Source organism: Beta vulgaris, chromosome 1 (genome assembly GCF_026745355.1).
Source record: "Beta vulgaris subsp. vulgaris cultivar EL10 chromosome 1, EL10.2, whole genome shotgun sequence".
NCBI lineage: Eukaryota > Viridiplantae > Streptophyta > Magnoliopsida > Caryophyllales > Amaranthaceae > Beta > Beta vulgaris.
Genome location: NC_079202.1, coordinates 59076207 through 59088029, shown reverse-complemented (window position 1 = coordinate 59088029; position 11823 = coordinate 59076207). Strand labels below are relative to the sequence as shown.

The 11823-nt window shown below is 36.8% G+C and overlaps 1 protein-coding gene across 3 annotated transcripts; it reads left to right on the top strand.

Annotated features, from left to right (window-relative positions):
- The first annotated feature begins 1209 nt into the window (after nt 1-1209).
- On the top strand, nt 1210-10084 carry LOC104887520 (acyl-CoA hydrolase 2). Of its 3 annotated transcripts, XM_010672176.4 has the most exons (17): nt 1232-1485; nt 1598-1690; nt 2616-2683; nt 2768-2843; nt 3130-3176; nt 3673-3798; nt 4513-4596; nt 5479-5566; nt 6098-6210; nt 7009-7071; nt 7153-7208; nt 8218-8319; nt 8419-8475; nt 9134-9235; nt 9370-9418; nt 9500-9568; nt 9672-10084. In XM_010672176.4, the coding sequence occupies exons 1-17, from the start codon at nt 1461-1463 to the stop codon at nt 9747-9749; spliced, it is 1296 nt and encodes a 431-aa protein (XP_010670478.2). In that variant the 5' UTR covers nt 1232-1460; the 3' UTR covers nt 9750-10084. The 3 variants fall into 3 exon arrangements, with proteins under 3 accessions (XP_019103722.2, XP_048494414.1, XP_010670478.2); XM_019248177.3 differs by lacking the exons at nt 9370-9418; nt 9500-9568; nt 9672-10084 and adding an exon at nt 8583-8737 and having other exon boundaries at nt 1210-1485; XM_048638457.2 differs by lacking the exons at nt 2616-2683; nt 2768-2843 and having other exon boundaries at nt 1228-1485.
- The last annotated feature ends 1739 nt before the right edge of the window (nt 10085-11823 follow it).

Genomic DNA, 11823 nt, shown 5'->3' with positions numbered 1-11823 from the left:
ATTAGACTCCGAGGAAACTAAAGGCCGGGAAAAGCGTAACAAAGCCCAACCGCGAATAGGGAATTCTAGGAGAACCCTAAAGAATTGTTGCAAGGAAAATTCTTATTTCCTTCCTAAGTTTGATTTTATTGGCAATTACGTGCTGGAATGAAGAGGAAAGCTGGTCTCAGTGCAGATCCCTCCCAAAGCTAGAGGAAAAAGCCTGCTTCAAGTACTTGTGTTGCCAGCAATAAGTCAGATATCGATAATGTATCACGTCCTAGTTTGCAACTAGATGTTAGTAGTGAGTCAGATGTCAGTAGTGTATCATGTTCTAGACTGGAATCGTTTGGTTTTGTAAGTCAATGTGCATCGAGTTCCAAAATAAACGAAGTCCAAAACCTAGTCCTAAAAAGGTAGGTAAACGGGCTCACTTGTAGTTTATTGTTGTTATTAATGCATGATCTTGCTGCCAAAAAAAAGAAAAAAAAAACATAAATATTATTACGAGAAAATTTTATGAACTAATTTTATTATGAGAGATTTGGACAACTTAACGACTAATATAGTGAAAAGGAAGTATATTAAATCTTGAGAGAGGGAAGCTTATTTTCATCCAAATTAGTAGATACATACATTCGTAGGAAGAGAATCATACTCACGATTAGGGTGTTCACCTGTCCAGAATCAGACTGGAACTCGTTGGACCGGTGGATCGGAATCTGGAATTTTTTGACTTGGATCGGACTGTATTATGTACAACAGTACAAAGAGACCAATACCGATGAACATGTACCAACTAAAGATATATATATGTTCATTTGACTTGTTATCCATGTACATTTGCCTTGTTATCTATGTAAAAAAATTTAAAAGGTAAGATGAAGTCCTTTGCAAGGAAGGGGAAATATTGGGGATCTCTCCTTACAAGGGGTGAGACTTGATATCAGGATCTGTGGTATCAAAGGTGATGCGAACACCACTAGGCTATTACCTACCGTTCAAAAATGTTATCTATATACATGTGCGCACAATACTTTATGTACTATCATGTGCACCATCTAAATTTTGACGACTACCACCTATGCATATGAGATATGTTAATGAGACAATACTATTCTTTCCAACTTAGTAGTTAAGTAGATGAATGTTAGTAGTTCGTTTTACTAAGATGTCCATTGGAGTAGATCAATTAAACCATACATAACCACTGGAAAATTGAAATGACCTCTTGAAAACAAATTTCAGAAGACCAGGTTTTACGCATAGATAAAGCATTACATGAAAGTTCATCTGTTATTTTGGATGGAAGTGGGACAGCCATACAATTGAATTAGTAGAAAAAATAAGGTGGCATTTAATAACCCAGTTTATTGGGTAAAAACCATAAGTTTCACGTTGACAATAATTCGTCTTGCAAATCTTGGTACAATGTTTATTTTCCTGATTCAAAATTAAAATTTCCCAGAAAATTTCTATCAATGGCAACGATGAACACTGAATCTGGTAAGCAAGCTCGTAACTTTTTAAAATTATATTGCTGGGCTTATTATTTAGAAAATATGGGAGTGATTTATTATTATTATTATTTTTGATGCATTTATCTTGGGAATTACAGTGACAGAATTTTTAGGAGGAGTTCCACTGCTTCAACGATTACCCACTTCATCTGTCAAGAAAATTGCTGAGCTTGTAAAAGTGAAGCATTTTGGTATGAATTCCTTGAATTTATTTTCCTTGTCTTCTTGTTAGATTTTTTTAGTTTTTGGGCATTAGAGTTTTGTGGCTATTGCCTATTATCATCTATGTAGGCAATGTAGCACGGGTACTTCTTGTAGGTCATACCCGTATCCGATAGGATACATATCTTGTATGAGTACGCGTACCCATTCCTAAAATTTTGAATCTAACCGTTTTCTGTACCCGTATCCATCTATGTGCAACCTAGATTATCATTGGTTAGTTGTTTCAATGTTGTAAGGTGAGGATATCGAATGGGTGGTTATTGAACTTGGATTTTAGTTGCGGATGGATGTGATGCAATCACGCTTGGTTCAGACTTCAGTACTAAAGAATTTTTGAAAATTTCTTTTTCTTCAGTACTTCAATTATTCTATGCTCTCTGACAACTTTACTAATTTTGTTCTATATGTCGTACAATTATCAATGTACTTTCTATTGGTTTAAAATTTAATGGAATATGCTAAGATTTCTACGATTAACGTGGAGTATTGCGATATGTGAGGCCAGTTATTGGTCCTAGATGCGAATTTGGTAACAACTCCCATGAAGGGTCGGGGTGTTACATTACAATATCGTTGCAAAAGACAAGCTCTTAAGTATATTCACTAATGACACTTTGACTCTTTGGGGAGTAAATCCTTATTTTTCTTCATGTAAACTGCAGTTTTTTTATGACTTTATCAGAATTCGCGTATACTAGTGCCATGTGATTGTCCTTCATCATGTATTTTACAAGGATGTTAATCCTATTTATGGAAAGTGTGTGCTTTGTTTTTGTTCATCTGGAAGTATTTTTTTTGTAACTGTCTTAACAAGTGAAGACTGAAGAGTATATTATTCGTATCCTTTTATAGTTGTAAACCTGTAATTGTAATTCAAACTTCCTAATATAGACAGTGGAGAGTATGTTATTCGTAGGGGAGAAAGTGGAGATGGCGTGTATTTTGTCTGGGAAGGGGAGGTAAATTCTCCTTTACTAAGGTTTATATTAGTACTTCTTAATAATTTTGTGTTGTTTAATTTTGTATTTCTGTTACAACTGTAGGCTGAAGTTTGTGGACATTCAGAGGAAGAAGTTGGTCCAGAGTTCTTGATAAAACGCTATGACTATTTTGGCAATCGTAGGTGTTGTCAATCCTATTTCCTCTAGCAATATAGTTTTAGTTGTAAACAAAAAGGAGATGCTAATGATGGAAGAAACCAGGGAATTGAGGAATAGTTTGTTAGTTGTAGCTTTGTTTATGGGAATGGGGCTACATTATGCTGTAGAAGTAGCTGAACCCAGTTCTTTATTGACAGTTAGTTTGACATTTTAAAAATCAATTGGCTAGATCTGGTTCTGTTGATGGCTTTTCATTCTTAAATTATACTTGTGAGCTATATTGAGGCTTTGTTCCATTTGTCTAGGTTCCCCAACATCTGAGCAACAGGCAGATGTGATTGCATCATCCAAGGTATACCCTTTGTTTTTGACAGTTCATAAAAAGCTTATACTGTGCAACATATGTCTACTTTCATGAAACTGTGTGACAAACTGCCATCTAATTATTTGGTCATCAACTCTTGCTCTAGTAGTCTAATGTTTTTATTCAATAAGCAACAATAAACAACTAATAAGTCTCAAGCATTGAGTTGGAAGTTATCGCATCACATTATCTGGATCCCAAGAAGCAGTCATATTTTTGTTTTTGTTTTTTCGATATTATTTCTTTATTTTTCATTTTACAAAGTCGAAGTGCATTATAGTGAAGTTTGCAAGTTCCTTATCAATTATCGGACAGGCCAGTAAAGTGAATGTCTCCTTAAATGTTCTTTACAAATTTGACTGATACTTATAGGATTTTGGTGGAGTGAATGGTGGGGAGATTAAGAATGTGATTCACATAATGTATAAATACTAAGTTGGTCAATGTTCACTGAATTGTGCTCATCCTACATTATTCATGACAGTTGACCTGCTTGCTGCTGCCCTGTGACCACTGTGATTTGCTGTTGCCAAATTCAATTTGGAATGCTGGCGAAAGACAACAGGCCTGTGCACCTGTTGAGAGCATATTACATTTGGATCCCATTGAGGTGTCTATTTGGGCCTACCAGAATTTTTTCTGCTTTGCGTTCTTTTTGGGTTACTGCACAGTTATTGATGCATTTTTGTCCTTTTATATACAAAAGTACCTTGTTTTTTAAGTACTTCTACATGATATATGACTTCTTACTCTGATGATGTACTTTTCCCCCTATTGTAAGTCTTGTTTGCTATAATAGAGATATGAGCTTTTAAAATGGGGAGGTTTATAGGTTATGGATAGATTTATGGCGTACTTGTTGGGTCTTTCTTTCATTTAATCATGTGTAACAGGTACATGTGTTTTTATTGCCACTGTTAAGTTTCCATTAGTGCTTGAAGCTATTTAAAAAAGTTTTCTTTGGAAAAATGCAGCCAATTGATACTCAGAACTTACATGCTGCAACCTGTAGTTTTCACTAGTCAAGAGCTAAACAGATTGCGGTAATGCTTACACCTGCATGATACATCACTTTGATTTCCGGTATCTGCATGCAGAAGTATTCCTATTCTGGTGAAGTATACAGTATCAGCAATTGATTTATTATAAATTTCCAGATGCTGGTAACACCGAAAGCTTACAAACCTTGGAAAATTTGTAGTTACTGTACATATGTTCATTCGTTGAAATGAGTCTGCTTATGTGATCTATGATAAATTTTCTTTGTAAATTTTGTTGAGCTCTGCAAAAGTGGAGTCTAACCATAATATGTATCTATTCATAGGTAAACCTATTTCAAGGGACCACCTTGCCTGATGCTCCAAGTTTAGAATTTGGAAAGGTTTTTGGAGGACAATTTATGGGCCAGGTATGAGTTGCCTCTGGTTTTTATTCTGTTGCACACCATGCTTGATTTACTTTCGCCCATCCGCGATGTCTGCAATGATGTGATTGCACTCCCACAAATAGGTACACAGACTTCAGGACTTTGTAGATGAACTGTTTTGAGTAAACTTTTTGTGTTTAATACTTTGGATAGGTCTTAATATTAAGCTTGTGTATCTCAGCAAATTCTGCAAGCATTAACGAGCTAATACATTAAGAATAAGTATCTTCTAATACTGTAACTCTATAACTAACGATTATAAATTCAGTACTAGTTACCAAAGGACTCGTGTAACACTAATCATTTTCTTATGGTAGTTTCCTGAGAAGGGAAAAAAAAAATCAAATAACGATGATTGTGAGTGAAAAACTTATTGAAAACTTGTTTGTATACCCTTAAAGCAGAGTGAAATAGAGTTTGGGAGAGGAGCAGAGGTGGAGGAGCCATGGGAGGGTGGGAGGGTTTGGAGCCAATAAGGCGCTTTTAGGTCGGGAGAGAGGACGGTTAGGTTCTTTTGTGAATCTCCTCATCTTTTTAGTGTCTTGTATGCGCTGAATTGTCCTTTTGTGTATAATTCTGTGGATCTTTCACTTGATATTATAGAAGCTACTTGCTTGTGTTTCATTAAATTAAACACTGCAGTGAGCACATTAGTGCTTGTCATCCTCCTGTATATCTCCCCTCATCTCCTCCTCGACTGTTGGGTGTGAACTAAAAAGCTGTGACCTTAAATATTATATCTCTATATTGAATTTCTTTCTCAAAAATGGCTGAAGAATAGTAGAAATATCTAGTTCAAGGTTGCTTTGTAAAATCATAATCTTGCTGCACCTACAATCTGATATTTTTCTTGTTGAAATGTAGGCATTGGCTGCAGCTACAAAAACTGTTGATTGTCTAAAAATTGTCCATCATTTGCAGGCTTATTTCCTTCTTGTTGGAGACTGTGATAGTGAGTACATGGAACTTTTGGGGTTTAAGTCCAATCTCATCGTACTTCAGAAAATAGAGAAAGATCTTTTCTGATCTGAACTGTCCTTGCATATATGAATTTTTGATGTGTCTAAAATCATTACTCGAGTTTTGTTTTGCAAGCAATATTAAAAAAATTAGATCAGAATTATACATGGCTTTCTATCACATATTTAACATATTTCTTTTATATATTTTTTCCTGTTTGTTTAATGTACGATATCAATAGAAAAAAAGCCCTTTAATTTGTGCAGGATCATCCGTCCAAAACAAACTGCTTCTTGTATCTTAATGCCCTTTAATTTGTGCAGGATCATCCGTCCAAAACATATTTCTTTTATATATTGATGTTTTTAACTGTCCATTATTTCCTGTTCCTTTTACCTATATATAGCATTTTATAAGTCCACCTTTAAAGAAAACATGTGTAAGTCCTGTAACTTCTTGAAATTTTGATCTTTCCTTTTACACATCCTTTTCATGAAAATTTATTTCTCCTTTACATCTGCAGTTCCAATTATATATCAAGTTCACCGCGTCCGTGATGGGAAAAGATTTTCCACCAGAAGAGTTGATGCAATACAAAAAGGAACTGTTGTTTTCACATTGCTTGCGTCATTTCAAGTAATTTACTTTTTCTTATGACTCTACCATGGTATCACTGTAACAACTAACAATGGATTATAGAGCAATTAATTAGCAATAACTTGTTGCTGTCATGGTTCTCAAGATCTTTCACCTCGTATAAGTAAGATAACTGCGTTTGCTTTCACTGCTATGAGGTACACATATGTTACAAGATTAATTTTATGAAGGCGCTTTTATGTGCGCACGCGCCTGCGCACACACACACACACACCAAATGGTCGTCACTTAAATCTCATAAGTCTTGTGAGTTTTCGTATCGTTATTGTTTATGCGGTTATTACTTGAGATTTCTGGAAATGGCTGACATTTACGTAGGTGCATCATCTTTCCTGATTGTCCTTTTTAATGGACACGTATTCTCTTGTTTTACGCATTGGCTAGATGGCTGGTCCATATAAGATATATATCTATTGTCTTCGCTTCATGAATCTTGTGATTCTCATTACTTTAATTGTATATATATGTCTTTCAGGCGTCGTATATGTCCTTTTCTTTCCTATGCCTTCCCTTTCTGTGGGGATAGGATGGGGAAGGGTGACATAATTAAACCCAGCAATCAGCTTCAATATTATATTGATATTACAGCTGACCTAGTGGTTGCCATTGATTAGGGTTAATCATATTGAACTTGCTGTTTTATTTTTATGTTTTGGCTTTTGAGAATCTACTGGTTGGCCAAATTGTCTGATATTACTTGACTGATTAGTCTGATACCTGTTAGCTAATGCTTGTAATGTTCTTAGACTTCATGCTGAGGTTTTCTTAATTCTGTAGAAAGAAGAACATGGGTTTGAGCACCAGGAATCAATTATGCCGTCGGTGCCAGCTCCAGAAACGGTATTGGATTTACACTTTCTTTGATATAGCAGAATTCTAGGGTGTCTTAACTGACTTTATTTCCCAACATTATATTTATAGCTACCAGCAATGGGAGAGCTGCGTGAACGACGCATTAGCGATCCTCGACTTCCCAGGTTTATACATACATACTGAATGAATTACCAAGTTCAATAAATTAATATATATGCCAATGCTGGATAGATTCCGTCTCGTTGTCTCCGTGCTCTGTCCTCCCATGCAATCAGTCATACATTCTTTGATGGTTACAGCAATGGGGAATTGAGCTCGTATCTAATTTTATTTTTTGTTAGTAAAAAGAAGGAAGAAGGGGAATGAGCTTTGCTTGCTGAACCTCAGATGATACTTTCAGGCAGTAAATTGCTCTTTCATTCAGTCATTCGTCGAGGAAGGGAATGGAAGATCTAGTCATGTTATACATTGTTATAGATTGTTAGTAGTGTAAACATTTGAGCTCCAGATTGAGAATATTGCACGACATTTATGATACTATCTGTATCCCATATTCCTATGAGTCTTGATGAGCAGGATAAACAACTACCAATATTGTGAGGCATAATGGGTCCTGCAGGTGTCAGGTGGAATGATAGTAGTTAGGTGGGTCAGTGCAATGGCAATGATGAATAAGAATGTAAACATTTATAACTACAACAATTACAGAAAATGTGAGGTGATTAAGAATTTAAGAGTGATGAGATATTTATGTCTATTGATCAATTGATGTAGCTTGGATGTGATCTGAATATTGTGTGAGAGACTGATCGTTAGAAAAGCTTGCTAGTTGTTTGTGCATTAAGCTTCCACCTTAGTTCCTTCGATTTGGCCGATCTTTTTTTTTTGAGATCCATTCCCTTGGCAGCAGCAGAGACTGGGAGAGAGAGGTAAAGGAGGAAAATCAAGAAGGCATTTGAAGAATTATATATAGAAATTCTTCTGCTCTATATTTTAAAATTGGGATGTTGTAAGTTCACACTTTTTCCAATTGATCGTTTTCAACATGTCAAAACAGAGAACAGCGTTGTAGATAATTCTATTTTAGTAAATTATCCGTTTGTGAACAATCGTTTACTTTCATTTGGTGAATAACATTTTTGCTTATAGTATCTCTGGTTTATGTTGCGACAGGACCTACCGCGAGAAAATGGTCACGGCAAAGTTGGATCCACCCATAGAGTTCCGATTTTGTGATCCAAATACTTCCACTAACCAGATGGAAAGCCCTGCAAAGTTCGATTCTTTTCCTTCTAAGATTGTTACATAAATAAATGTAATCGTGATATCTAAATAATGCTGACTTGTATCAACACCTTGTTCTTTTTATTGCAGATCACAGTACTGGTTCAGAGCGAAAGGAAGTCTATCAGAGGACCAGGCTTTGCATAGGTAATAAGTGTTCAGGCAGGGTAATACATAGTCTAGATGTGTCTACTTCAAAATTTAATAGGTAAAAATTTTCAGCCGATTGATTCTTCTTGTGGGTTTGTTTCCAGGGTTGCTCAAACCAAATGCATTTCCATTTGTTCCCTACTTCCCTTTCCCTCCTGCGAGGCTTTAATGAATGTGAGGTCTAGACTTGTTTGGCATTGTTCACAATGATGGGAAGGCTGATGAAGGATACCGATTAAACATTAAAGTCATTTTTCTGGTAAAGAAATGCGAAGAAGCTAGTGAGTAGGATTTTATGAACTAATGCCACAAGCTTTTTTTGTGAGGTGTGATAGTATTTAAAACAGAATTTGGTGATTATATATGGTTCTTTCACGACTTTGGATTTACAGCTCATTCGGTAGCCACTAATAAATAGCTTTATAGTGATGAACTTGTAGATAATTTTTGTTGGTATGTGATTAAAGATATAAGTTGTCGGAGTTGTGTCTAGGAGACGGAGAAAAGACAAAAAACGAATGAGCAATCCTTTAATAGATAAGAGGGAGTACTATTCTTCTCAGGGGATCTTGTCCTAGTGTCCTACAATATCTAGTTGTGTACAGTTGCTTCTTATGCTGATATTGCCTCAAACCGTTCAATTATTGTTCTGTAGATGTGTTGTGGCGTATGCTTCGGATCTGTTGTTTGTTGGAGTAAGCGGCAACCCTCAACGTAAGAGGGGCCTGGAGATCAGTATTTTCAGCTTGAATCATACGTGAGTAGCTGCTGTTTCTAGAAAATAAAAGCTTTACCTCTAAATCTGTTGCCCTTTACTGTTCCTAGATATAATCTGTTCCTGGTTACACTTTCACCTCACTTTAGTTGATTGAAGTTGTTTCTCTTCGTCAGGATGTGGTTTCATAGGCCCGTAAAAGGTGATGATTGGTTATTATTTGTGGTAAGCTGAGTTCTGTACACTCTTCTTTGGTCTAAATTTTGCTTAGGCTTCCATGTTAACTTAACGCACCTCCTAATATAGATAGAGAGTCCATCCGGCCATTCTGGACGTGGCTTAGTTGTTGGTCGTATGTTCAATAGGAGCGGAGAGGTAATCACAAACTCCATATCTACTATAAAACATTAGTGTTTTTTCTTCTAATTGCTTCTTGTTTGTGACCAATTTGTTATATAAATGGGTTGTTTCTTGTCAGCTTGTCGTATCAGTGGTTCAAGAAGGTTTACTTAGGGAGGTCCGAAGACCAGGTACGCAGATCAGAGCAAAATACTGAAATACACAGCCAGAGATCTTGCTATACATCCTTGTCTGCAACCTTATCTTGCTGTGCAATAGAAGTAGAGTGAGTCTATGTATTTCAGGTCTGCAACCTTATATTGCTGTGCAATAGAAGTAGAGTGAGTCTATGTATTTCAGGTCTGCAACCTTATCTTGCTGTGCAATAGAGGTAGAGTGAGTATGTATTTTAGATCATCTCCATTTTTCTGTAGATAGTATTACCACTTACTACTCCATTGGTTTGTATAATGACAAAATAATGTGTCATTGAAGTATTGTACAAGGATATATTCTAGTTGGAATCAAGATGACTTGTGATGTCCAAGATAAGTTGTCACATTTTGCTATAATGTACTTCCTCTGTTCCATATATTACTTGAAACATTTCAAGGCACGCTTATCAATGTGTAACTTTAATCATTAAGATATCTCTGCTTACTTATTCGTAAAAATTTAATATTTTGAACTAGATGTCAAGGTGAATCTGACAAGATTCCACCTAACTATATTTTTCCTTGTGTAGAATTTACAAGATACGATTAGAGGGAGTGTGTGAAAAGTGTAAAAGTCAAAATGTTTTAAGCATTTTGAAATGGAGGAAAGGATTTCTTTTTAAAATGCTTTTAGATTATGTGATTCACCTTATATGATGAATTAACCTACTTCCTCCGTTTTTTTTAGATGTTACACTTTCAAAAATCGTGGTTCTCTAGGCAAAAATTGGAGGAGTAATTAGGAGAGAATTAACATGGGGTTTAAGGGAAGGGAGGAGAGAGAAAAGAGACCCCAACTAGGGTTCCCCACCACCACCCCACCACCCATCTGAAACCCCACCCACCCACCCACCAGCAACCCTCACCTAAAATTCCAGATCTATCCTTTCTCTCACCTCTCACATCTCACCTTCGCCGGTCTTTCTCCCACCCTCACCTCTCACTTTGCTGGCTTTTCTCTCTCCCTCACCTCTCACTTCGCCGGCTTTTCTTTCTCACACTCACCTCTCACTTCGCCGGCCTTTCTCTCTCACCTCCTGACGGTCTTCTCTCACGACCATCCCAACCATGGCCAGAACTCTCACCTCCTGCCGCCTCTCTCTCACCTCCTGTGCGCCTTTCTCTGACCTTCTGTCGGCGCCTTTTCGTCGGCACCTTCGTCGCTGCTCTCCCTAGTTTTCGTCGGCACCTTTTCGTCTTCCCTCGAGTTTCGGCTCGTTTGGTCGTCGCTGCTCCCCCTAGTTTTCCGGTGGTCGTGTTTCGATCTGGGCGCTCGTCCTTGCAAGTTTCGTCCCTGCAAGTTTCGTCCTGGCCGGTGGTCGTGTTTCGGTAGGTGGGGGTGTGGGGAATAATTTTTGGTGGTGGGGGTTTAGGGTTTTCAGGTGGGTGGGGTGGGGTTTTGGGTGGGTAGCGATTTCGGGTGAGTGGGTAGCGATTTCGGGTGGGTGGTGGAGTGGTGGTGGGAATTCGTCGGGCTTCTGTGGTGGTGGGTAAGGAGGCTGCGAGGTGGGGGGAAAGGATGGGGCAGCTGAGGTGGTGTGGGAGGGGTGGTGGAAGAGAAGGGAGGGGGTTTAATTAATTTTGGATTAATATATAATAAGGTTAAATTAAGTTAGTTTAATTTTGATTAATTCTTATAAGTAAGGGTAAGTGAATAATTTTAAAGCATAAAACTTTCCAATTTAGGAAATAAAAAAAAGTGTAACATCTATTTAGAAACATGCAATTTAAGGAAAGTGTAACATCTAAAAAAAAACGGAGGAAGTATATAAATTATGAGAATATATTTTATGAATTAATTTATTATGAGAGATTGGTTGGACTACTTGATGAGTAATATAGTAAAGAGGAAGTATGTAAAATCTTGAGAGAAAAACATATTTTGAAGTCTACCACTTGTGTATATGAGATGCTTTCACAAGGTAATATATGATGTTTTCAAGGCGACTTGTGAATTTACAATATTTACTTATTTTTTCTTTGTAATAAATAGTGCAAAAGTATAACATCGTAACTTCTACACACTGTAGTAAGATGTGCATCATGCGCACAAATCAAATCACAAGTAGAATATAA